A 22467-nucleotide genomic window follows, 5' to 3' on the forward strand; every position below is an offset into this window, starting at 1 on the left:
AGAATTTTGAAAACGGAGCTGAAACGGAGGGAATGGATTAACGCGACACGTTAATTCACATTGTCGGCTCCGGCTCCAGGTGGGACCGGGGGGATCCCCCAGAATTACGGCTCATCTCTAGGCAACAGAGACAAATCATCCTGGAGCAAATAGGTGTGTGGTGGGTGAACTCTATGCCCTTGTTCCCTACTGGGCACCCTACCCCCCACCCTCGCTCCATCTCCAAATCTCCAAGAGTTCCCAACCTGGATTTGGCAACTGTATCCCCTCCATCTCCTGTCGGTGGCCAGGGAGAGGTGGCAGCCCTACAGGTATCCAAGTTATTCTTGATTTAATGAGAAATTGCTCCAGAAGCCAAGTTTGTTGACTTTCTGTCTGTCTGCGGTTGACCTGTTTTGAAACCCAGGTCCAGAGGGACATCTTGCCCCCATCCTGATGCTGCATTTTGCTCCGTTTTGCAATCAGCCGCCGCTCTGGGTCGTGCATCCGTGCCACCGGTACCCAGCGTGATTGTGTCCAAACCCAAGCCCCGTTTGACATCGTCTGTGTTTGCAAAAGGAGGCTGGGCCGAGGGATCCCTCTGGCATCCAGCTGAACATAAATAAATGCTTTTCCCTTGCCCTCGCATGAACACCGAGCTGCCTCTTCCGATTGGTCGCACCCCTCTCCTGTTCTGCAGCCGATTGGCCTTCCCGGGATGAGCTCCTTGAACACGTCTCGGGCAATTGGCCAGGCCGTCTGTTGGCTGCTCCTCAGCTGGGGAGATGTTGCACACTAGAGGCGCTGGGCTGATGTGGGACCAGCAGCGTGACAGCCAATCGCTGCGCCATCTCACCGTGGTGCGCTGGCGCCAGGGATCCCTCCGCCCTTTCCCCAGAATAAGGGAGTTTTTTGTTAGGGCTCTTGCAGAGCCAGCAGTGATTCCAGAAATGTTGACACGCCGTTTCTACAGGAAAGGAACCAAGCTAGCGTTTCAGGCACTCCGCAGACGATGTGCAAAGAAACAGGTTTCCAAAGAAAGGGAGCCAAAGGACCGTGCATAGCTGCGGAGGTTGCTGCCATAGAAAAAGACACAAACTGTGCATTACTGGCTATACCCAATAATATAAGGACCTCATGGAGAAAAGTTCTTCATGCTGAGATTAGTAATGAGATAATAATGCAGTTACAAATAATAAAAATAAAAGAGTCCTAAAGTCACATAGTAAAACATTCAACCAGTTTAAAATGTATTAGCAGCATCAACGACCTGCAGGAGCATCAATTATTGACGTTCAACCCAGGGATTGGTCACAATCCGAAAATCTTCCAGGTAAAGATGCCTCAATGGAGGCATTTTGTTGGGGAGTGCCTGTAGGTATTACGAGGGCCTTGGCCCCAACCACCTCCCGTATTCTTTCTTCCAATTAATTCTTGGATGCTTTAGGATGAATTCAGTTTAAACATTCATCATTTCGATTATGAACTCCGTGTAGCAACAAACAGCTACTTTGACTTTGTTTCGATAACTGTGTTTCAGACACAGATATAGCTTTGTATAATAGGCATGTACTCTATTTTCAGGACAGAGTCAAATGGGTAACCGTGTTGGTCTGAAGTAGCACAGCAAAATCAGAGCCCAGTAGCACCTTTAAGACCAACAAAGATTTATTCAAGGCGTGAGTCTGACTAAGAGTGCTTGCAGTCGAAAACTCACGCCTTGAATAAATCTTTATTGGTCTCAAAGGTGCTACTGGACTCTTCTTTCAGGGTTTAAGATGTATCAACACCAATCTCCAGAGCTAACTTTGAAGATAATTGTCTGGCATGGTCCAAACTGGTAGGTTATAACAACCAGTAATACGTAAGATTGTGTCTGTTTCGATTGTTGGGTTCAGTGTATCCTTTTTTTTTTGTATGTTATCGAAGTTGCTGCCTTGCCAGATTTTGGGGGGCTAGAATGAGAGGCAGAATTCTGGAATTCTGGCCCAGTCCTGGCAACTGACCAGGGGAATTGAGGCAAGAGGGGTGCTATGATGCAAGGGGTGCGTGACACCTTCCCCTCTGCCATTTCATCAGCTTCAAAGGACACTCCCCCCACCCTGGGGTTTGACCTGCTTTGGAAACATGCTGGTCACGTGTTTAATTCTTAATATTTATGTCTCACTTTTCTGTTGTGCCTCGAGGCAGCTAACAAGTCTAAAATAAACCGATATAAACTGAATGAATGAATAAATGAATGAATAGGAAGGAAGGAAGGAAGGAAGGAAGGAAGGAAGGAAGGAAGGAAGGAAGGAAGGAAGGAAGGAAGGAAGGAAGGAAGACTAAAATCCCATTTACTCACCCGCTTGGGAAATCCCTGCCCTTGCAACTTAACCCCTCCCCCCTTCTATCTATCTAGAACAGGGGTAGTCAAACTGCGGCCCTCCAGATGGCCATGGACTACAATCCCCATGAGCCCCTGCCAGCATTCGCTGGCAGGGGCTCATGGGGATTGTAGTCCATGGACATCTGGAGGGCCGCAGTTTGACTACCCCTGATCTAGAAAATAAAACTGTTTCACAGCCCTTAAAGACTCCAATGGGGCAAAGAGCACCCTGGTTTGGGGAGTTTTTTAAGTTAGAGGAACAGCATGGGCAAAAATTGCCCCCTCTCGTATCCCACAAACGGATCTCACATGACAGCTCAGTTGTAGGCTTGCAAACCTCCATGTGGTGCCGGGAGACCTCCTGGAATTCCTACTGATTGCCAGACCACAGAGATCAGTTCCCTCTTTGGGAAGTGAGCCGTGTAGCCTTACATAACCCCAAAAGCCTTTCCCAGCCCCAAACCCTAAAACCTCCAGGAATTTCCATCTCTGAACTGGCCATTCTGGTTCAAGAGGCATGTTCATGGATCTTTCAGCATCTCCTTCGGTTTGGCACCTGTCCTTAGCTGAGCAGCCATCCTCCCCTTTGGGCAGGGGTAATCAACCTGTGGTCCTCCAGATGTCCATGGACTACAATTCCCATGAGCCCATGCCGGCATTTTCTAGCAAGGGCTCATGGGAATTGTAGTCCATGAACATCTGGAGGACCACCGGTTGACTACCCCTGCTTTAGGGGCCAAGAGCAGGCTGCTGGAAGGACTCCCTCCTTTGACTACAACTCCCAGAATCCCGTGCGGGGGAGCCGTACCTGGGTTTAGTTAGGCCAGAGTATTCCTGTTCTAGAATGAATGAATGAATGATCGAAGAATGAAGGAATGAATGAACGAACCCCTTAACGGCAGTTCAGATACTAATCTCCATCTTTGCGACTTATTTTTGGGCAACTAAAAAACAAACAAACCACTTCCCCCTCCCCCCCGCGACCCTCATTTGCATCAAACGGGGCGTTCCCAGCGAACTCTTTCTCCTTCCCCGCGGCGGAAGGCTCCCGCGAGAGCCAGCGCGGTGCGGCGTCCTCTAAAAGCGGCTCCCGGGAGGCGGAGCCCCGCAGTCGCATCCGAACCGTGCGAGCGAGAGGGTCTCTGCCCGGCGCCGCGCAGCCTAGCCCGACCCTCGCCATGTCCGGGGAGCTGGAGATCATGGAGGCGCAGGTGATGTGGGAGCCCGACTCCAAGCGCAACACCCACATGGACCAGTTCCGGGCGGCAGTGGCCGCAGCCTGCGGCATCCCCCTGGGTGCGTCTGGGCTGGGCGCTCGGAGGGAGGCAGGCAGGCAGGGATGCTGCGCTCCGTGGCGGGGAATGGGAGGCAGAGGCTGGGCCGGGCGGCTGGCTGGAGCTGGGCCCGGCCCTAAGGAGGCTCAGCCGACTCCAAATCCACGCAGATACCTTTCAGGTGGAGGTGGGTTCGGGCTTCCGCGAGCCTCCCCGGTCAGGAGTAGTGTATATGCTGAGGCCTTGGGAGAGGGCGGCTGTGTTGCTCTGCGTTTTGCAGGCCGCTGCTGGCTGCTAGGCTTGGGTCCTTCCGTCTAAAGCAGGGGTAGTCAACCTGTGGTCCTCCAGATGTCCATGGACTACGATTCCCATGAGCCTCTGCCAGCAGACGCTGGCAGAGGCTCATGGGAATCGTAGTCCATGGACATCTGAAGGACCACAGGTTAACTATCCCTGGTCTAAAGAGCAGGGGCGCGTGGGGTTGGTTGGAAGGGCATCCAGTCCAATCCCCTGCGGAAGGCAGGGGGTTCACAACGGCCTGCCCATCCACGGGGTCCCCAATTCCGGTGTTAGTAAAGGTGTTGAATAGAGGATTGGATATCGCAGAGCATGTGCAGAATGTTTCCCTCCATCTGTTCTGCATCTTGCTCCAGGTGTTGGAACAAGGTTTGGGAGAGGGCTGTGCTTTTGCTTGCTTTTTTGTTGGCCACTGCTGGCCTATTAAGTTTGGTTCCCTCCATCTTATCCCACCACTCTGAGAACCCTGTAAGGCAGGGGTAGTCAACCTGTGGTCCTCCAGATGTTCATGGACTACAATTCCAATGAGCCCCTGCCAGCGGGCAGGGGCTCATGGGAATTGCAGTCCATGAACATCTGGAGGACCACAGGTTGACTACCCCTGCTGTAAGGTAGGGCGGTCTTGCTACGCAGACATTGCGGCTGGCTGCTGAGCCTGGGATTTTGCAGCTGGCTGCTGAGCCTGGGGTTATGTGGTTTGTTCTAAGGTTCTAAGGCCACTGGGTGACTTCATCGCTGGGCTGTTTTAATCTCGGTTTTTTTAAGGTGAATTGTCTTTTGGCACTCCAGCGGATTGCAAATATCAGTGGAGCGGAGTAGGGGCGGGGACTAGATTGAAAAAGAGATGACGGCTTTCATGTTGAGAGCTTGGCTTTTGGAAATGATGGGGCATTGCTCAAGAATTGGGAGTGAAGTGCGAAGATGACATCCAAGAATAAGAAAACACCTAGGACTTGGGCAGATGTGGCAGAACTGTAGCTCTCCACATGTCCGTGGACTATAATTCCCATGAGCCCCTGCAGCATCATGCAGGGGCTCATGGGAATTGTAGCCCATGGACATCTGGAGCACCAACGTTCTGCCACCCCCGGACTAGAGCATCCTGTGTCAAAGAGCATTTTTCCAGAAGTAATTTCTGCATCGGGGTGGCCAAACTGTGGCTCTCCAGATGTCTCTGGACTGCAATTCCCATGAAGACCCTCTTGCCTTGAAAACCCTACAGGCTCACCATTGGCTGGGGGTTACAGCACTATCTGCCGCTGTTGCCTTCCCGCAAGGAGCTCAGGGATGTACATTGGGCTCTCCCTACACCCCTGCAAGGTAGGCTAGTTAGAGTGTCTGACCCAAGACTGGGAGAAGAGCCAACATCAATGTGGCCTAACAGCAGGCTCTGTGATGTGCTTTGCCTGGGCAGAGAAGCTAAGGCCTTCATAAGAAGATCAGAAGAGCCCTGCTGGATCAGACCAGGGGTCCATCTAGTCCAGCACCCCATCCCATAGCAGCCAGTCAATTCCTCCGGATGGCCTACAACAAGGCAGAGAGGCCGAGGCCTTCTTAAGAACCTAAGAATAGCCCTTCTGGATCAGACCAGGGAGGTCCCATCTAGTCCAGCATCCCGTCTCACACAGTGACCTTGAGGTTCCCCTCTGTCACTGGTCAATAGACATTGGTAGACTTATCCTCCCAGAGTCTATCCAATCCCCTTTGAACACTATTAATTCCTGTGGTTATCACAACATCTTCTGGCAGCAAAATCTACATTTAACTCATACTCTGTGTAAAGTGGCATTCCCTTTCGGCCCTCTAGAACCTACTGCCCATCAGCTGCACCGGATGCCACCAAGTTCTAGCATTTTGCAGCAGGAGAAAAAGTTCTCTCTGTCCGCTCTTTCCCACTCCACTCATCATCTCATGAGCTTCTCTCATTGTTTTGGCCTCCTCTTGTGGCCTATGGGTTGGACAGAGCATGAAGCCAGAGCCGCCATCACGTCCGTGGGGCACGAGGCTTCCCTCTTTTGTCGCTGTGGCTGTAGGTCAGAGTGGTTTTGAAAGGTATCTAGCTTTCGGGGACGCCCTTCCCCTCCATTTCACGGAGGAAGGTAGGCCACAGCATTTGTGGTTGGTGATTTAGTAGCTTGTGCGCGTGGTGTCTTTAGGGCAGGCCCCATAATGGCTCTCATGTGCATCTTCTGGTCCATCAGCGCCCGAGATTGATGGAGTTTGTCACTGCTTGGGGGGGGGGGGTGGAGCAAGAAAGGTTGTTTGCCCGACGGTCAGCTGTCGGAGTCACTGTTGATAGCCGGGGGGACGTGGGGTCCTGCTTGTCTTCATGTGCTTCTTAATGGGGGGAGGCCGCAGCTAAACGATTGTCAGCAAACACATTTGAGAGGTAATGACCTAAAGGGACAAATAGGAGCAGGTGGCTTTTTCGGAGTTTCCAACTGGAGGGGGGTAGGTGAAATGATCTCTGGCTAGATAGAACTGCTGGGCTGTTCTTGCAGACAGACCTGATCCATTTAGGCAGATTCTTGTCCCTTGAGGACTCCCGTACAACAGGCCAAGAGGCACATTTTTGTGTATTTTTGTAATAAACTCAATGGGTTGAGCATGGGGAACAGTTTTTGTAACCATACTTTGCGTTTTATGGTGGCCCTACTATATATTTTATACTATCTAATCTGATATATTTACAGAGCAGATATCTGATATTTTGTGATGATTGTTTAGCTGTGGGTGGTATATGGCCGTAACGATACAAATTTGTAATCTGCTTTTATGGTCTATCCAGAGACCGTTTTTCCTCCCCCCTTCTGTTAGGAGCCAGATTCAGATGGGTAGCCGTGTTGCTCTGAAGCAGCCAAACAAAGTATGGAGTCCCGTCAGTTTGCATGGACTTGCTTGGGGGTGGCACCTCCTCTTCTTTAATCACGATCCCCCCCACAGTTTCTAATGGCAAGCTTTCTGAATGAGACAACGAAATGGCCTTTTCCCCTAGAGCCGGCTAGTGGTTTGGCACACTGGGGCCGGAGAGAAACCCTCTGCACAATTTCATGTCAGTGTATGACTGAGACGGCCTTATCCTAAACCAGGGGTAGTCAACCTGTGGTCCTCCAGATGTTCATGGTCTACAATTCCCATGAGACTTGCCAGCAAATGCATTTTTTCTTTAGAGGTTTGAAATGAGCCAAAATGTCACTCTGAGTTTAAAACCCACCCACCCACCCAGTCTTTAGGCAGAGAAATGACCTGGGGGGGGGGAGCGGTGGGCTCAGTTCAATTGCTTTGTGGACTTACCTCAGTCCACCTTCATATGAATATTTATAGGTTGAGACAGTGAGATGGTGCAAGCTAGGAACAGAGAGTTGGAGGTGTTAAATCCTAGAGAGACTTCAGGAAGGAATGTCTGAAGAATCCCCAGGAAATGGATCTCTTGACGCGGCCTGACCTGATCAGTGGGTGGGGAGAAGAGAGATGATCAAACTCCTGGAAGCGAGGGAAAAGGGCTCTTTGGTGCTGAGTCCACCAGAGCAGACCGATCTCTTAACTGAGGTCTGGAGGCAGCAGCCATGCATTTTTTCACACCCAGAATGAAACTTTGCGGGCTTTAAAGCTGCTGCTGGACTCCAACTTTGTTCTCTTGCTTCTGACCAACAGGGCTCTTTTCCTGAATCCTTGTAGAACCGGATAGCTAACAGATATAGTGCAAACGATAGAGGACAAACAGTCATTATGTACAGTGCGTGATAAAGTAGAACAATTGCAGTAGAGCACTTTTGCGCATGACACAGGGAAGTGTAACCCCTAACCTGTTTGACGTGTGCTTAACTTGCAGCCAACTACGACGAACTGTACCAGTGGTCCATTGAGCACTATCCCAATTTCTGGGCGGAATTCTGGAAGTTCAGCGGTCTGACTTTCTCCCGGCTCTATACCGAGGTAAGCGGCAGACGACCTGACAGCTCAGCTTGGTTCTGGAGCCACTCTAGGGTGGCGCCATGTTGGTTTTGTAAAAGGAACGCGCTGGAATGGGAGGGGGGCAAGTGGGGATCAGTTCTCCACACACCGTGTGGTTTTAGGGTTGTCACACGCAAGTTGGCACCTGCCGTTCTTCCACTGTTTCACATTTGAGCTCCAGGTGTTCCCAAGTCCCTCCAAATCTTCAGCTCTTTCTTAACTCAGAACTAGCAACACCATTATCCTCCACACGCCCTCCCCTAGGAAAGCGAGGGCTGCCTGCAGAGTCTAGCTTTCCCACGTTTTAAATGCTGGGTGATGAACTTGCATGCTTACGGGAGTTGTCACCACTGACGTTCCTGCAGTTGGGCCTGAGTTGGTTCTTTTTAAAAACAACTGCAACAACAATGGACCTACGTTTCTGACCTGGATGGGGTTAGGTGGTGGGTTGCATGGGGTTGGTTTGTGGGAAAGGAAACCCATGCAGGTTTTGGAGTGAGCAAACCCTGCGTTCTGCTGAAATGCAAAAATGCAGCCTTCCAGAATTCCGCTGTCCTTCCCTAAGGGACCAGGGTGCTGCTGTGGTTATTTATTGTATTTATATAGTGCCCTCCCCGAAGGCACAGGGCGGTTTACATGAAACAAGAAATGCTACACATAACTCCATTTGTGGTAATAACAAGGTGATAACAACAATAACATTAACATAATAACAATGCCCCCCCTTCAAGGATCGCTGCCTTGTTGTGGCAAGGGGGCTTGCGTAGTTCAGTGAAGCTATGAGCTATACCGTGCAGGGCCACCCAAGACGGACAGGTCATAGCTGAGAGCTCTGACAAAAGGTGATCCACTGGAGAAGGAAATGGCAAACCACTCCAGTATCTTTGCCATGAAAACTCTATGGACAGTTCCAATAGGCATAACGATATGACGCTGGAAGATGAGCCCCTCAGGTCGGAAGGTGTCCAATATGCTACTGGGGATGAGCAGACGGCTAGTACGAGTAGCGCCAGAATGAATGAAGCGGCTGGGCCAAAGCCGAAAGGACGCTCAGTTGTGGAAGTAACTGGTGGCGAAAAGACAGTCCGATGCTGTAAAGATTTTTATTCCATAGGAACCTGGAACGTCAGATCCATGAATCAAGGCAAGCTGGATGTGGTTAAACAAGAAATGAGAAGACTGAACATCGACATTTTAGGAATCAGTGAACTAAAATGGACAGGAATGGGTGAATTTAATTCAGATGACCATCAGGTATACTACTGTGGACAAGAATCTCGCAGAAGAAATGGAGTAGCCTTCATAATCAATAAGAGAGTAGGAAAAGCAGTCTTGGGATACAATCCCCAAAATGACAGAATGATCTCAGTTCGAATCCAAGGCAAACCATTCAACATCACAGTGATCCAGGTCTACGCCCCAACCACTGCTGCTGAAGAGGATGAAGTTGATCAGTTCTATGAAGCCCTACAACACCTTCTAGAAGCAACGCCCAAAAATGATGTGCTTATCATCATGGGGGATTGGAATGCTAAAGTAGGAAGCCAAAAGATAACCGGGATAACAGGCAAGTTTGGCCTTGGAGTACAAAATGAAGCAGGACACAGGCTGGTAGAATTTTGTCAAGAGAATACAATGGTCATAGCAAACACTCTTTTCCAGCAACCCAAGAGACGACTCTACACATGGACATCACCAGACGGTCAACACAGAAATCAGATTGACTATGTGCTCTGCAGCCAAAGATGGAAAAGTTCTATCCAGTCAATAAAAACAAGACCAGGAGCTGATTGTGGTTCAGATCATGAGCTTCTTGTTGCAAAATTTAGGCTTAAATTGAAGAAAGTAGGGAAAAGCACTAGGCCACTCAGGTATGAACTAAATCATATCCCCGACGAATACACAGTGGAGGTGACAAATAGATTTAAGGAATTAGATCTGATAGACAGAGTGCCTGAAGAACTATGGACGGAGGTTCGCAACATTGTACAAGAGGTAGCAACTAAAACCATCCCAAAGAAAAAGAAATGCAAGAAATCAAAATGGCTGTCTGAGGAAGCTTTACAAATAGCTAAGGAGAGAAGGGAAGTGAAAGGCAAGGGAGAAAGAGAAAGATACACCCAATTGAATGCAGAATTCCAGAGAAAAGCTAGAAGAGATAAGAATGCCTTCTTAAATGAACAGTGCAAACAAATAGAAGAAAACAATAGAATGGGGAGGACCAGAGATCTTTTCAAGAAAATTGGAGATATGAAGAGAACGTTTCATGCAAAGGTGGGTATGATAAGGGACCAAAATGGTAGGGACCTCACAGAAGCAGAAGAGATTAAACAAAGGTGGCAAAATTATACAGAAGATCTATACAAGAGCGAGCTTAACATCCCTGATGACCACAATGAGGTAGTTACTGACCTGGAGCCAGACATCCTGGAATGTGAAGTCAAATGGGCCTTAGGAAGTCTGAGCAACAATAAAGCTAGTGGTAGTGACAGCATTCCAGTTGAACTATTCAAAATCTTAAAGGACGATGCAGTAAAAGTGCTACACTCAATATGCCAGCAAATTTGGAAAACTCAACAATGGCCACAGGATTGGAAAAGGTCAGTTTACATTCCAATCCCAAAGAAGGGCAATGCCAAAGAATGTTCAAACTACCGCACCATTGCACTAATTTCTCATGCTAGCAAAGTTATGCTCAAAATCCTACAAGCTAGGCTCCAGCAATATGTGGACCGAGAACTTCCAGAAGTACAGGCAGGATTTCAAAGAGGCAGAGGAACTAGAGATCAAATTGCCAACATACGCTGGATCATGGAGAAAGCTAGGGAGTACCAGAAGAACGTCTACTTCTGCTTCATTGACTATGCTAAAGCCTTTGATTGTGTGGAGCACAACAAATTGTGGCAAGTTCTTAAAGAGATGGGAATACCAGAGCATCTTATTTGTCTCTTGAGAAATTTATATGCTGGTCAAGAAGCAACAGTGAGAACTGAACATGGAATCACTGACTGGTTCAAAATTGAGAAAGGAGTTCGGCAAGGCTGTATACTGTCGCCTTGCCTATTTAACTTTTATGCAGAGCACATCATGAGAAATGCGGGATTAGAGGAGTCACAAATTGGGATCAAGATTGCAGGGAGAAATATCAACAACCTCAGATATGCAGATGATACCACTCTAATGGCAGAAAGTGAAGAGGAACTAAAGAGCCTGTTGATGCGGGTGAAGGAGGAGAGTGCAAAAGTTGGCTTGAAACTCAACATCAAGAAAACAAAGATCATGGCATCCGGCCCTCTCAATTCCTGGCAAATAGAAGGGGAAGAAATGGAGATAGTGACAGATTTTATTTTCCTGGGCTCCAAGATCACTGCAGATGGGGACTGCAGCAAAGAAATTAAAAGACGCTTGCTCCTGGGGAGGAAAGCTATGGCAAATCTAGACAGCATCCTAAAAAGCAGAGACATCACCCTGCCAACAAAAGTGCGTTTAGTCAAGGCTATGGTCTTCCCAGTTGCAATGTATGGCTGCGAAAGTTGGACCATAAGGAAGGCCGAGCGTCAAAGAATTGAGGCTTTTGAACTCTGGTGCTGGAGAAGACTCTTGCGAGTCCCTTGGACTGCAAGGCGAACAAACCGGTCAGTCCTAGAGGAGATCAGCCCTGACTGCTCTTTAGAAGGCCAGATCCTGAAGATGAAACTCAAATATTTTGGCCACCTCATGAGAAGGAAGGACTCCCTGGAGAAGAGCCTAATGCTGGGAGCGATCGAGGGCAAAAGAAGAAGGGGACGACAGAGAATGAGGTGGCTGGATGGAGTCACTGAAGCAGTAGGTGCAAACTTAAATGGACTCCGGGGAATGGTAGAGGACAGGAAGGCCTGGAGGATCATTGTCCATGGGGTCGCGATGGGTCGGACACGACTTCGCACATAACAACAACAACAACAACAACAAATAACAATGCCAGAATGTTGCACAGGGTTTTGTGAAACCCTGGGGTTTCTTCCTGGCCCTGGAAAGATTTCCCAAATGGGTGGGAGTGAATTAGCCAGGAGGTCGGTATAAACTCCAAATAAATAAAATTGTGTATTTTTAAAATTCGTTAAATATTTAGTGAGTGATAGGAGCATATATGAAAGAGCCTTTTGTGGTGCAGAGTGGTAAGGGAGCAGACACGCAGTCTGAAAGGTCTGCCCATGAGGCTGGGAGTTCAATCTGAGCAACCGGCTCAAGGCTGACTCAGCCTTCCATCCTTCCGAGGTCGGTAAAATGAGTACCCAGCTTGCTGGGGGGTAAATGGTAATGACTGGGGAAGGCACTGGCAAACCACCCCGTATTGAGTCTGCCATGAAAACACTGGAGGGCGTCACCCCAAGGGTCAGACATGACACGGTACTTGGACAGGGGATACCTTTACCTTTTTAGGACCATATATGATAGATCCTATGGTCTTATCAACCCCCCTCTCTGAAAATGGGAGAGGGGTCCGAGGTGGGTGTGTCCACAGCTCTGCTTCCCAGCCATATTCTGCCCGATCACACGGCGTCCGGGGTTTCTTGCAGCCTGGAGAATGTCGTTTCTCAATGGTGGAAACAGTCGATAAAGGCAGGACTAGATTCTGGGACATCCAGTTCAAATCCTTGTTCTACCATGGGCACGAGCGAACTACTGTTGGCGTTCAAACGTGCAAGCGAGGGCGAAGCAACAACCTGCATAAAAGAACACACTAGTTTTGTTAAGCAGGGAAACTTTGTGTAGAAGAAGGAGAGGTCGAGCTGTGCTACCATCCTGTTGCCTTCATTCTGTCCGTCCTCTTCAGAAGGCAAGCAGGGAGGAAGCCAGAGGAGCATGAAACCCCCGAAGGAGCCAATCAGGATGCGAGACGGGGCTCTTTGAAAAAAACATCCTATTCCAACTATGCCAAATACGTGTCTCCTCCGCTGCCCCCTTTAGGCTGTTCTTCACATTGCCTTTGAATCATGCACACGACCGAGCTTGCAGATCCCAACAGCTAGCTCCTAGGGAGGCGCATGAAGCGGATAAAATAGAGGAGTGAAAGAAAGACGTTGTAAGCCTCTTTGGGGCCCGTTGAGCAGAAAGTGGGGTAGAAGAAACGAAATCCGTGTTTCTTTGGCTGCCCCAACAGGTGGTCGACTCCTCGAAAGGCATTGCGGATGTTCCGGAGTGGTTTAAAGGCAGCCGGCTGAACTACGCCGAGAACCTCCTGAAGCACAAAGAAAACGATAAGGTTGCTCTCTACGCTGCACGTGAGTGGCCGGGCCCGTCTTCACTTGCTTGAGGCAGGCTTTCTCAGCCGGGGCTTCGCGAAGCGCTTGTGTTTCTTGGCTGCGCTGGAAGGGTTTCCCATATTGGTCAGGGGGCACGTGGAGTTACGTAATTTATAATGGCTGTTTTTTGAATGTGTTAAATATTTACCAGGCGATGCAACCATAAATGTTCGTGTTGACCTGTCCCCCCTTCCCAAATGGCTGATGCTAGGCCTGGGGGGGGTGGGGTGGGCAGCTCTGCTCTGCTTCCCCGCTGTATTCTGCATGGTCGCACCCCTTCTGGGGTCTCTCGGAGCCTGACGGTAGGTCTCAGGGCTTTCTCAGTGGTAAAAAGAAGCAGAGAAAGGCCAGTTTGAGGCTCCTGCAGTAAAACACAGTGAGAAAAAATTAAAACGGATGCTCGTCACGGAACGCCTTGACCAGGTGCAATAAGAATCCTTTACTGGAACGGCCGGCCGGCCTAGTCAGGGCTTTGTAAGCGGCAGGGCAGGGCAGTTCCTTGTCTTCCCTCCACGTTCTTAGCGTCACTTTGCATTCCGCCTTCCTTTTTGCCTGGCAAAAAGAGTTGGCGTCGTCTTCCCAAACCAGTTGGACGTCTCTCCCTGCCTCGCCCTGTCGTCGGTCCTTCTCCGAACCTGCTCCTCTGCTTCGGGGATTCCCTTTGGCCCTTCGGAGGCGGGCCTTGCTATCCGCCTGCAAAACTCGGGGTTCCGCCCCTCCTTTCCCCTCCCTCCTAATTAGCTCATTACCTGTGATGACAGATGTCCCAACAAGCCTGATTGCTCCACAGGAGGGTAGAAATCGGCCCACGGAAGTCGCTCCCCTGCCTGCCTTTGGGAGGCTGCTCTCCAGCCCTCTTTGGCTTCCGGAAGGCTGACGAGCCAGTTTTGGAAGTTTTCCCTGCCAGATTGCTCGGAGACGGTTCTGGCGGATCCGAAAGGTGTGGCCCAACCTCCTTAGAGTTAAGCCGACCAGGTGGCCCTGCTGAGTCTTCCCAGCTCTGTGGTTAAACGGTCTAGGTCTGGCCGTGACAGAGCTGTGCTCAGTGGGGTTTGGAAGGTGGTTCTAAAAGTGAATGGAAGCGAGATTCAAAAAAGACGGGAAATGCAGCTTTGTAGTCAGGCAGCCATAGCTCGAGAGCCGGTTTGGTGTATTGGGTAAGAACGGCAGCCTGTGGTCTGGAGGACTGGGTTTGATTCCCACTCCTCCACATGCAGCCAGCTGGGTGGCCTTGGGCTAGTCCCAGTTCTCCTAGGGCTGTTCTCTGACTCTCAGCCCCACCCACCTCACAGGGTGTCTGTGGTGGGGAGAGGAAGGTAAGGCGATCGTAAGCCACTTTGGGAACCATGAAGCATGCTGGGGGACCTTGGGCCACCCCCAGATCTCTTAGGGATGTTCTCGCAGAGAGTCTGTCGGAGCTCTCTCAGCCCTACCCACCTCACAGGGTGTCAGTTGCAAGGAGAGGAAGGGAAGGCGTTGGGAAGCCGCTTTGAGACTCCTTTGGGTAGAGAAAGTGGGGTAAAGAAACCAACTCTTTTTCTTATTTTACCCCCTGGGGCAGGGGTAGTCAAACTGCGGCCCTCCAGATGTCCACGGACTACAATTCCCACGAGCCCCTGCCAGCATTCGCTGGCAGGGGCTCGTGGGAATTGTAGTCCGTGGACATCTGGAGGGCCGCAGTTTGACTACCCTGGCCCTGGGGGCTAGCTGGGCTCACTGCTCTTTTAGCAGCTCAGTGCAAAGACTCCTGCAGAAGGTGCGTCTGGCTTGGGCCAGCGAGGGGAACAAGCACATTAAGGGAATGGGTGGCAGGGGACAGGATTTCCTGGCCTTGGAGTCTGTCCTGGTGCCATCTCTCTTAGAAGTGTTGAAAGAGGCCAAGGGGAGGGCCGGGGCAGGAGAGCACATCACTGACCTGCGTCACTCACCTCCCCCCCACCCCGCCGCATCTCAGCTCTTTATTGGCCTTAAGGAGATTAAGAACAGAGTCAGCGCCAGGCTCCTTAAGCTCCTGGCTCAGTGCTGGAGCAGAAGAGTCGCCCAGGAGAGGCCTTCTCGAGCATTTGGAAGCCCATTGGAGGCTCTGAAGAAGAAGGAGGAGGGTGTGTTCTTATATACCACTTTTCTCTACCTGAAGGAATCTCAAAGAGGCTTACAATTGCCTTCTCTTTCCTCTCCACACAACAGACACCCTGTGTGGTGGGTGGGGCTGAGAGAGCCCTGAGATTACTGCTCAGCCGGAAGTTTTATCAGTGCTGTAGCAAGCCCAAGGTCACCCAGCTGGCTGCATGTGGGGAAGCAGGGAATCAAACCCGGCTTGCCAGATTAGAAGTCCACACTCCTAACCACTACGCCAAGCTGAGGCCATCAGCCCCTCTGTTAACTGGCACCCACCCCTGTTTTAGCCTGTCTTTCCTCTACTGGAGCTGAGGGCTTCCTCCATTTTAGCCCCACAACAGCCTTGTGAGGTAGGCTCGGAGTCACCTTCGTGCTGCCCACAGGGTTTGGCTATCAAGCCAGCATTGTGCAGCAGCCGTGATTCAGAACTGGATTTTCTCACGTGGACCTGACTGAGAAGAAGAACTGGCTTTTTTAACACCCTGCTTTCCACTACCTGAAAGTGTCCCAAAGCGGCTTACAAACACCGCTGCTCTTGACCGCTGTGCTTACGTGTTTCAAACCTCGCAGCCAAAACTTAATTTACGGGGTTTTTTTTTGTTTATTTCATCACAAATCAGTTTGGGCCAGTAAGAAACGAGCTCTCTGATGTCTCTTGTGTGGAGAGGACGGATAGGCGAGTCTTTAGGTTGATCTTAACTTTGATAAGATCACCCCTCTAGGCACGGCCGTCTTGGGGCGGCGTAGGACAATTTAAAACCAAGGTATAATAGAAACACAATCTTGCTAGAGCTAAGGCAGGTTTTCTCAACCAGGGATTTGTGAAAGCGTGGGGCGGGGTTCTTGATGGCCCTGGAAGGATTTCCCAAATGGGTCGGTGTTAGCTAATTTTTAAAAAACATTTATCCCAGGATATTGAGCATATATGATCCAGTAGACCAGGGGTAGTCAACCTGTGGTCCTCCAAATGTTCATGGACTACAATTCCCATGAACAATTCCCAGTTGCTGGCAGGGGCTCATGGGAATTGTAGTCCATGAACATCTGGAGGACCACAGGTTGACTACCCCTGCTGTAGACCTTACCCCCTCCAAATGGCCAATGCGGGGCCTGGAGGGGGGGTGGGAAGGGGAAGGGGCCCCGGGTGGGGGTGTCCACAGCTCTGCTTCCCAACTACATTCTGCACGATCACACCACTTCTGGGGCTTACCATGTGACTCCCCCATATTTCTTGCCTCATCCAGAGTGTTCTGAGGGAGCGCATTTTGGGGAGGGGTGTGTGTTCTTAGATGTTCCTTGTGGCCCAGCCTCAACCAAATGCCTGGAGGTTGACCTCTGGAAAAAGTGGGGTACAAAACCCCCAACTGTTCTTTTTTTCTCCAGACAGGACATTCCCAATTCCCTTAACCTGTCCTTGTCATGCTTGGTCCCTTTCCTAGCCTGTGCTAACAAGTCTTATCACGTGTCCCCCCCCCTTTCCCTGCAGAGGAAGGCAAGGAAGAGATCCTGAAAGTGACTTTTGGAGAACTGAGGCAGCATGTTGCTCTCTACGCGGCCGCCCTCCGGAAGATGGGAGTGCAGACAGGAGACCGAGTGGTCGGTGAGCAGGCTCTCTTCCTCTGGGGGGAGGGAGGGTGGACACCCCTAAGTCGGGGAGGAATCGGCAAGCCTTCGAGCCCGAGGGCCACATCCACGACTGAGACGACCACCTGGAGTCAGACTCCAGGGTCTGCTGGGGTGAAAGGCCCCTTTCTCCATCCAACTTGGTTTAATGCTGTGGACAGCTGGCTCAGTACACCGTCAGCTGTCTTTTGGGCCCCAGTGGAGCCTAATCGATTTGGGTATCGCTATGCTGAGCCAGGTGGGGCCGAGTCAAAAGCGTCCTGGATATCTTTTTTTTTTTGGCACGCGCGTCCCTAGACGGACGTTCGCCCTTCTTCATCAGCGCTTCGGCTTCCGATTCTTCCAGGTTACCTGCCGAACGGAATCCACGCGTTGGAAGCCATGTTGGCCGCGGCAAGCATCGGGGCCATCTGGAGCGCGACGTCCCCCGACTTTGGCGTCAACGTGAGTAACAGCTGCGGCGGAGGGGCCAGTGAAGTGGAGTGGGGGGGCACCCCTGGAGACACCCTTCCCTATTTCCACTGGGTCCCAAGGTAGATGGGTGGGAAGCCAGAGGAGATGTTTGGAATGGAATCCTACTTAGAATCCAGGAATGATAGATTTGGGACCTCCCTACGAGCAGCAGAGGGCAGCATTGCTCTGCTTCCATTAGCATGATGTAGAAATTTCAGGCAGCCTTAAACAGCGACTTTAACCAATCCCCCCTGCTCTCTAGCTCACCACCTCCTTAGGCAGCTGGTTCCACTGCTGAACTACACTGACTGTGAACATTTTTTTTCCTGATACCTAGCCGGTACCATTCTACACATAGCTTAAAACTCAGTCCTGCGGGTCTTCTCCTGTGCTGCCGACAGCAGCCACTCCCTGCCCTCCTCCAAGTCAGAACCTTTTGAATACTTAAAGCAGGCATTCTCACCCAGGGTTTTGTGATGGCCTTGGAAGGGTTTCTGGAATGGGTGGGAGTTAAATAATTGTCTAATATATATTTAAAATGTGTTAAACGTTTATTGGGCAGTATGAGCATTTATGGCCTGTGGTGGGCCTGGAGGGGGGTGGGAAGGGGAGGGGCCTGGGTAGGCGTGTCCACGGCTCTGCTTCCCAACCATATTTTGCACTGTGATGCCTCTTCCAGGGTGTCTTGAAGCCTGAAGAATGTTTCAGGAGCTTCTGTATGGCGAAAAAGTTGAGAAAGGCTGACTTAAAGAGAGCAATCATGCCCAGTCTTTCCGATTAATTCCTCTGACCCACCCTAAGATTCTAAGAAACAGATTGTACTTGACCATTTTACCTGTTCAACAGGTACATGCAGCGAAGAAGAAATACCAATGAATGTAAAACATGGAAAACACTGTATCCAGGGTTGGATCTGGGCTTCCAGAATGCAAAAGAGAGATGTAGAGAGGCCCAGGTTGAGCTGCTAGTCCTTAAATATTAGTAAAACCAGAACTCCCAGGCCACGGCCACACAACCCGGAATAACCAAAGCAGCTCATCCGCAGTACGATATACAGATTAAAAGGTCCAGCGTCAGTCCAATATTTAAACAACGAAACATCTAAAATCGTACTGCTGCCTCTTCCCGAACTGTGTCGTGATTTCAGCCTTTGCCGCCTTCCCTTGCAGGGCGTCCTGGATCGGTTCTCTCAAATTCAGCCCAAGTTGATCTTTTCCGTGGAAGCTGTCATCTACAACGGGAAAAAGCACTCTCATCTGGAGAAGCTCCAGAGCGTCGTCAAGGGTATCGGCCCCCTGCTCCCCCCCCAGTGTGCTTAAGCAATGAATCCACGCCCCCTTGAGCCCCAGTCGATGTCTGCCTGCCGACCAGCAGCCTTCAGCTCCAGTCATGGCTGGTATCCCTTGGAGACTGTCTGTGGGTCTTCAGCCATGCTCTGGGGGGTGGGGTGAGGGTCTGTGCACTAACCTGGGCAGGATCGCTTTTTCATCCATCTTTTTGGATGCAGAAATGTTTTGAAAAGAGTCCAAGAAGCTGACAAGAGAGAAGGTGAAGCAATATCCCAGTGAAACCTCCCAGTTTTTCGAGCACAAAGACACGTGCAATTACCAACTGAATACTTGATCTAAAATTATAATGAGATTAGCCACTCCATAACCAAAAAAAAAAAAAATCCTCTTTTATATTATCTAAAAACTCCTTAATCCTCACTTCTGCAAATCTAAATCTTCCCCCCATCCTCAAAACCACAAGCCCCCCTTTCCGTGCAGAATATCAATAAGGGGATTGCAGTTAGCCCGTGAGTATAGCGATCCCGTTTTCTGTAATAAAAGATTGCTTTTGACTGGCACAGCCGGGGCTGGAGGCACAAACCCTGAAGGCATGAGCCCTGGGGGCTCTCGACGAATTGCAGAATGTGTGCACCTGCCTGCGGGCAGCTAGGGGTGTGTCCTAAAAAGACCTCTAGCTGGCTTGGTGTGATGCAACTGCTCACCATGCAGTGGTGTCTCTCTGGCAGCCACTTTTGGAAACAGCGCTGATGGGCCACTTCCACGCCTCCTTCCCAGTTTGTGAGTTGTCTAAGGTCCCGAGATAGCCCTGGTTTGCTCTAGACCCTGGGTGGTTTTGTAATCCAGCCTTCTTAACAGCCTTAAGAGAACTGTGATGGGCCCAAGGTCACCCAGCTGGTTGCATGTTGGAGGAGAAGGGGATCAAACCCATTCTCCCAATTCGAGGACACTGGTCTTAACTACTTGGCCATGCTGGCGTTCTCTGTAGCATCCAAACAAGTACAGGTGTACACAAAACTAGGCATCTTGCCAATTCCGGCTTGGAGAAGAAGTGCAAACCACAGTTTGCTGACTTGGAGGTGGTGCCACACCACAGACTGTGCCGGATCAGCTAACGGGCTCGTCCCGTACACGCTTGGGGAGGAAGGTGGAGTGCCGGAATTAGGGGCTTAGTCCTGCGGATCTGGACCACCGTGGCCTGGTCTTGCATCTGGAGCTACCTCCCTCTCCCCCATTATGCCCCTGTGTTTTCTCTTCTGCTTCACACTGGTGGCTTGCATGTCTTTGTCTTCCTCTCAGGTCTCCCCGACCTCCAGAAAGTCGTGGTGATTCCGTACGTTTCCGCAAAAGAGTCCATAGACATTTCCAGGATCCCAAACAGGTGAGGGCAGCTCTCAACCCCTGCACCAAGAGGCCCCCGCACATGCCCCCTCCCCCCTGAGTAGCTCAATTTCCTTGCATTTGCTGCATTCGGAAGCTGCGGCCCTAAGCCGTCGCCCCCTCGTCTCCTGCACAAATCCAGCTCTGCAGAGAACTCTGGCTGCGGGGAGGGAGGGAGGGAGGCCTGCTTGTTTCTTCCTTTGCCGTTGGTGTGATGAATTATTTAGAAGGGCCCTTCCGAGCAGCCGGGCCTCGTTTGGGCCTGCAGTGCTTAATCGGGATCCGTGACCAGCAGGGGTTCTGCGCAGCTGCATTTAGCGGGTCAAGTGCTCTGCTCGTGCCTCCAACGGCTCCCTTGTGCAGGGGACGCTGTCGTCACCTGCACATCAATGCTGTATTTGCGGCCCAGCCGTGGTTCCTTTTAGAGCATCGCCTTCCGCTCAGCTGCGGTGCGACATTAGCTGTGGTTTAGGGCAGGAGTACTCAACATGTGGTCCTCCAGATGTCCATGGACTACAATTCCCATGAGCCCCTGCCAGCAGTGCTGGCAGGGGCTCATGGGAATTGTAGTCCATGGACATCTGGAGGACCACAGGTTGAGTACCCCTGCTTTAGGGGAGGGGGCTGCCGCCTAGGGGTGGAAAGACGTCATTGTGCCTGGAAGAATTAATTTCGTCCAGGTTGGGACTCGGCTCCAAGGTCCAACCTCGATGGCCGGGTGGGCTCAGCCTCATGGGAGGGTCTCCAGGCAGAGGCTGTCCAAGTTGCTCTGTGCTGAGCAGGATATTGCCCTTTACGCTCAGTGGTTCTGCGAATACCCACTTGGGAACAGTAAGGCAATGATGCATTCGTGAACTTTTTGTGAGACTATTGTGTTGGGCTGGGAATGACTGCCCTCCTCCCATTTTGTCTGCCTTTTATCCAGCATCTTCTTGGAAGACTTCCTCGCCACCGGGAAAGGAGAGCAAGCCCCGCAGCTGGAGTTCGAGCAGCTCCCCTTCAGCCACCCCCTCTTCATCATGTACTCCTCCGGCACGACTGGAGCGCCCAAGTGCATGGTCCACTCCGCAGGGGTAGGTCTTTCCGGACAGAGTTCCCGGCGTCCTTCGAAGGTGTAGTGTGGTGTAGTGACCTTGGCCAGTCACAGTTCCTTCAGAGCTGTTTTCACAGAGCAGTTCTTTCAGAGCTCTCCAAGCTCCCAGCTACCTCACAAGGTGTCTGTTGTGGGGCATGGAAGGGCAAGGTGTTTGTAAGGTGCTTTGGGACTCCTTCAGGTAGGGAAAAGCGGGGTATAAAACCTACTCAGGCCAGAAGGAACCTTTTAGCATTCAAAGGGGGGAGAGTACATTGCCTCAGCAGAGCTGGGTTGAGTTGCTTTGGCAAAGTCTGGAGGGAGGGTAGACTGAACCGCTGCAGGGGGAGAATATTCCCAGGCTCCAAAGAATTGCTTCTCTGCAGGTAGAAAGCTAGGATAGCAAGGAGAAAGAAGCAGTCTTTTCATCCTTGCATGCTAGATTTCTACCTTAAGGGCAATTTTGTGGTTTAGATGAGCAAGAAGGAGCATTCCCAGTAGTGTCTTCCCTTTGCCTGCCTTCCACTGTCTATTGGGCACCAGAGCCAAGATGTAGTTGATATGCACACAAATTTCAGCACTTGGGGACCAGAGGCCAGCTGGTGCATCTCCGCAGATTGCACGGCTGTCCGCAGTTGGAAAGAAGCACGCTGGCCCAATCAAGGTGGCGGCGGGGTGGGGGTGGGCTCGCGTTCTGGACAAGCTGCTTCTCTTTTAAGGTGAAGCAGCATTTAGGGGGGGCTTTCTTTGTCCTCCGAGTTAACCCTGGATGGTTTCCCGAGCTCCCTCAAACGGCAAGAGTGTCGTGTTTTATCATTCAAATGAAATAAGTACAGGTGTGTGTGTGGGGGGGGGGGGAATCGCACTCTCACTTCAATACCTTGATTGGAAAACTGCAGCCGCCCGGGAGGCGAAATGGGCTGAATTGTGGGGAATTACCGCTGATTGCGGTGGGCGGTTTGATGCCGCTGGATGAGTCTGTTGATGTTTGTAGGCACCGTACCTGCTGCCCTTCTTTGCAAACGTCAGGTTTCTTAACGTCACTTGAATCTTCCCTGGGAGACGCCTGGCCCACCTGCCTGTGTGGAATGTCTAGCCCAGAATCCCCGTGTAGAATGCTAAAGAACTCCCTGGAAAAGCCTTATAGGAGGGAAAATGGAAACCAGCATCTTGGGCTGAAAGGACACTTAACATGAATTAGTGCAGCGCAATTCAATGGTCAAAGCATAAGAAGAGCCCTGCTGGGTCAGACCAGTGGTACATCTAATCCAGCATCCTGGCTCACACAGTGGTCATCCAGTTCCTGTGGAGGGCCAACAGCAGGACCTAAAGGCCAAGGCCTTCAAAAATACAGCAGGAGAGCCCTTCTGGATCA

At 50.9% G+C, this 22467-nt stretch overlaps 1 protein-coding gene across 2 annotated transcripts in view; it reads left to right on the plus strand.

Moving 5' to 3' along the window:
- Positions 1-3425: 3425 nt before the first annotated feature.
- The window catches only part of AACS (acetoacetyl-CoA synthetase), a 33756-nt gene continuing 14714 nt past the window's right edge, over positions 3426-22467 (plus strand). The window contains exons 1-8 of one of the 2 annotated variants that reach the window (XM_077308102.1): positions 3426-3643; positions 7751-7854; positions 13016-13136; positions 16762-16875; positions 17245-17342; positions 18521-18635; positions 19940-20021; positions 20946-21093. In XM_077308102.1, coding sequence (XP_077164217.1) covers positions 3526-3643; positions 7751-7854; positions 13016-13136; positions 16762-16875; positions 17245-17342; positions 18521-18635; positions 19940-20021; positions 20946-21093 — 900 coding nt within the window. In that variant the 5' untranslated portion in view covers positions 3426-3525. The remainder of the gene's footprint in view (positions 3644-7750; positions 7855-13015; positions 13137-16761; positions 16876-17244; positions 17343-18520; positions 18636-19939; positions 20022-20945; positions 21094-22467) is intronic. The other variant, XM_077308101.1, reaches the window with a different exon arrangement.

Source organism: Paroedura picta, chromosome 13 (genome assembly GCF_049243985.1).
Source record: "Paroedura picta isolate Pp20150507F chromosome 13, Ppicta_v3.0, whole genome shotgun sequence".
Classification (NCBI taxonomy): domain Eukaryota; kingdom Metazoa; phylum Chordata; class Lepidosauria; order Squamata; family Gekkonidae; genus Paroedura; species Paroedura picta.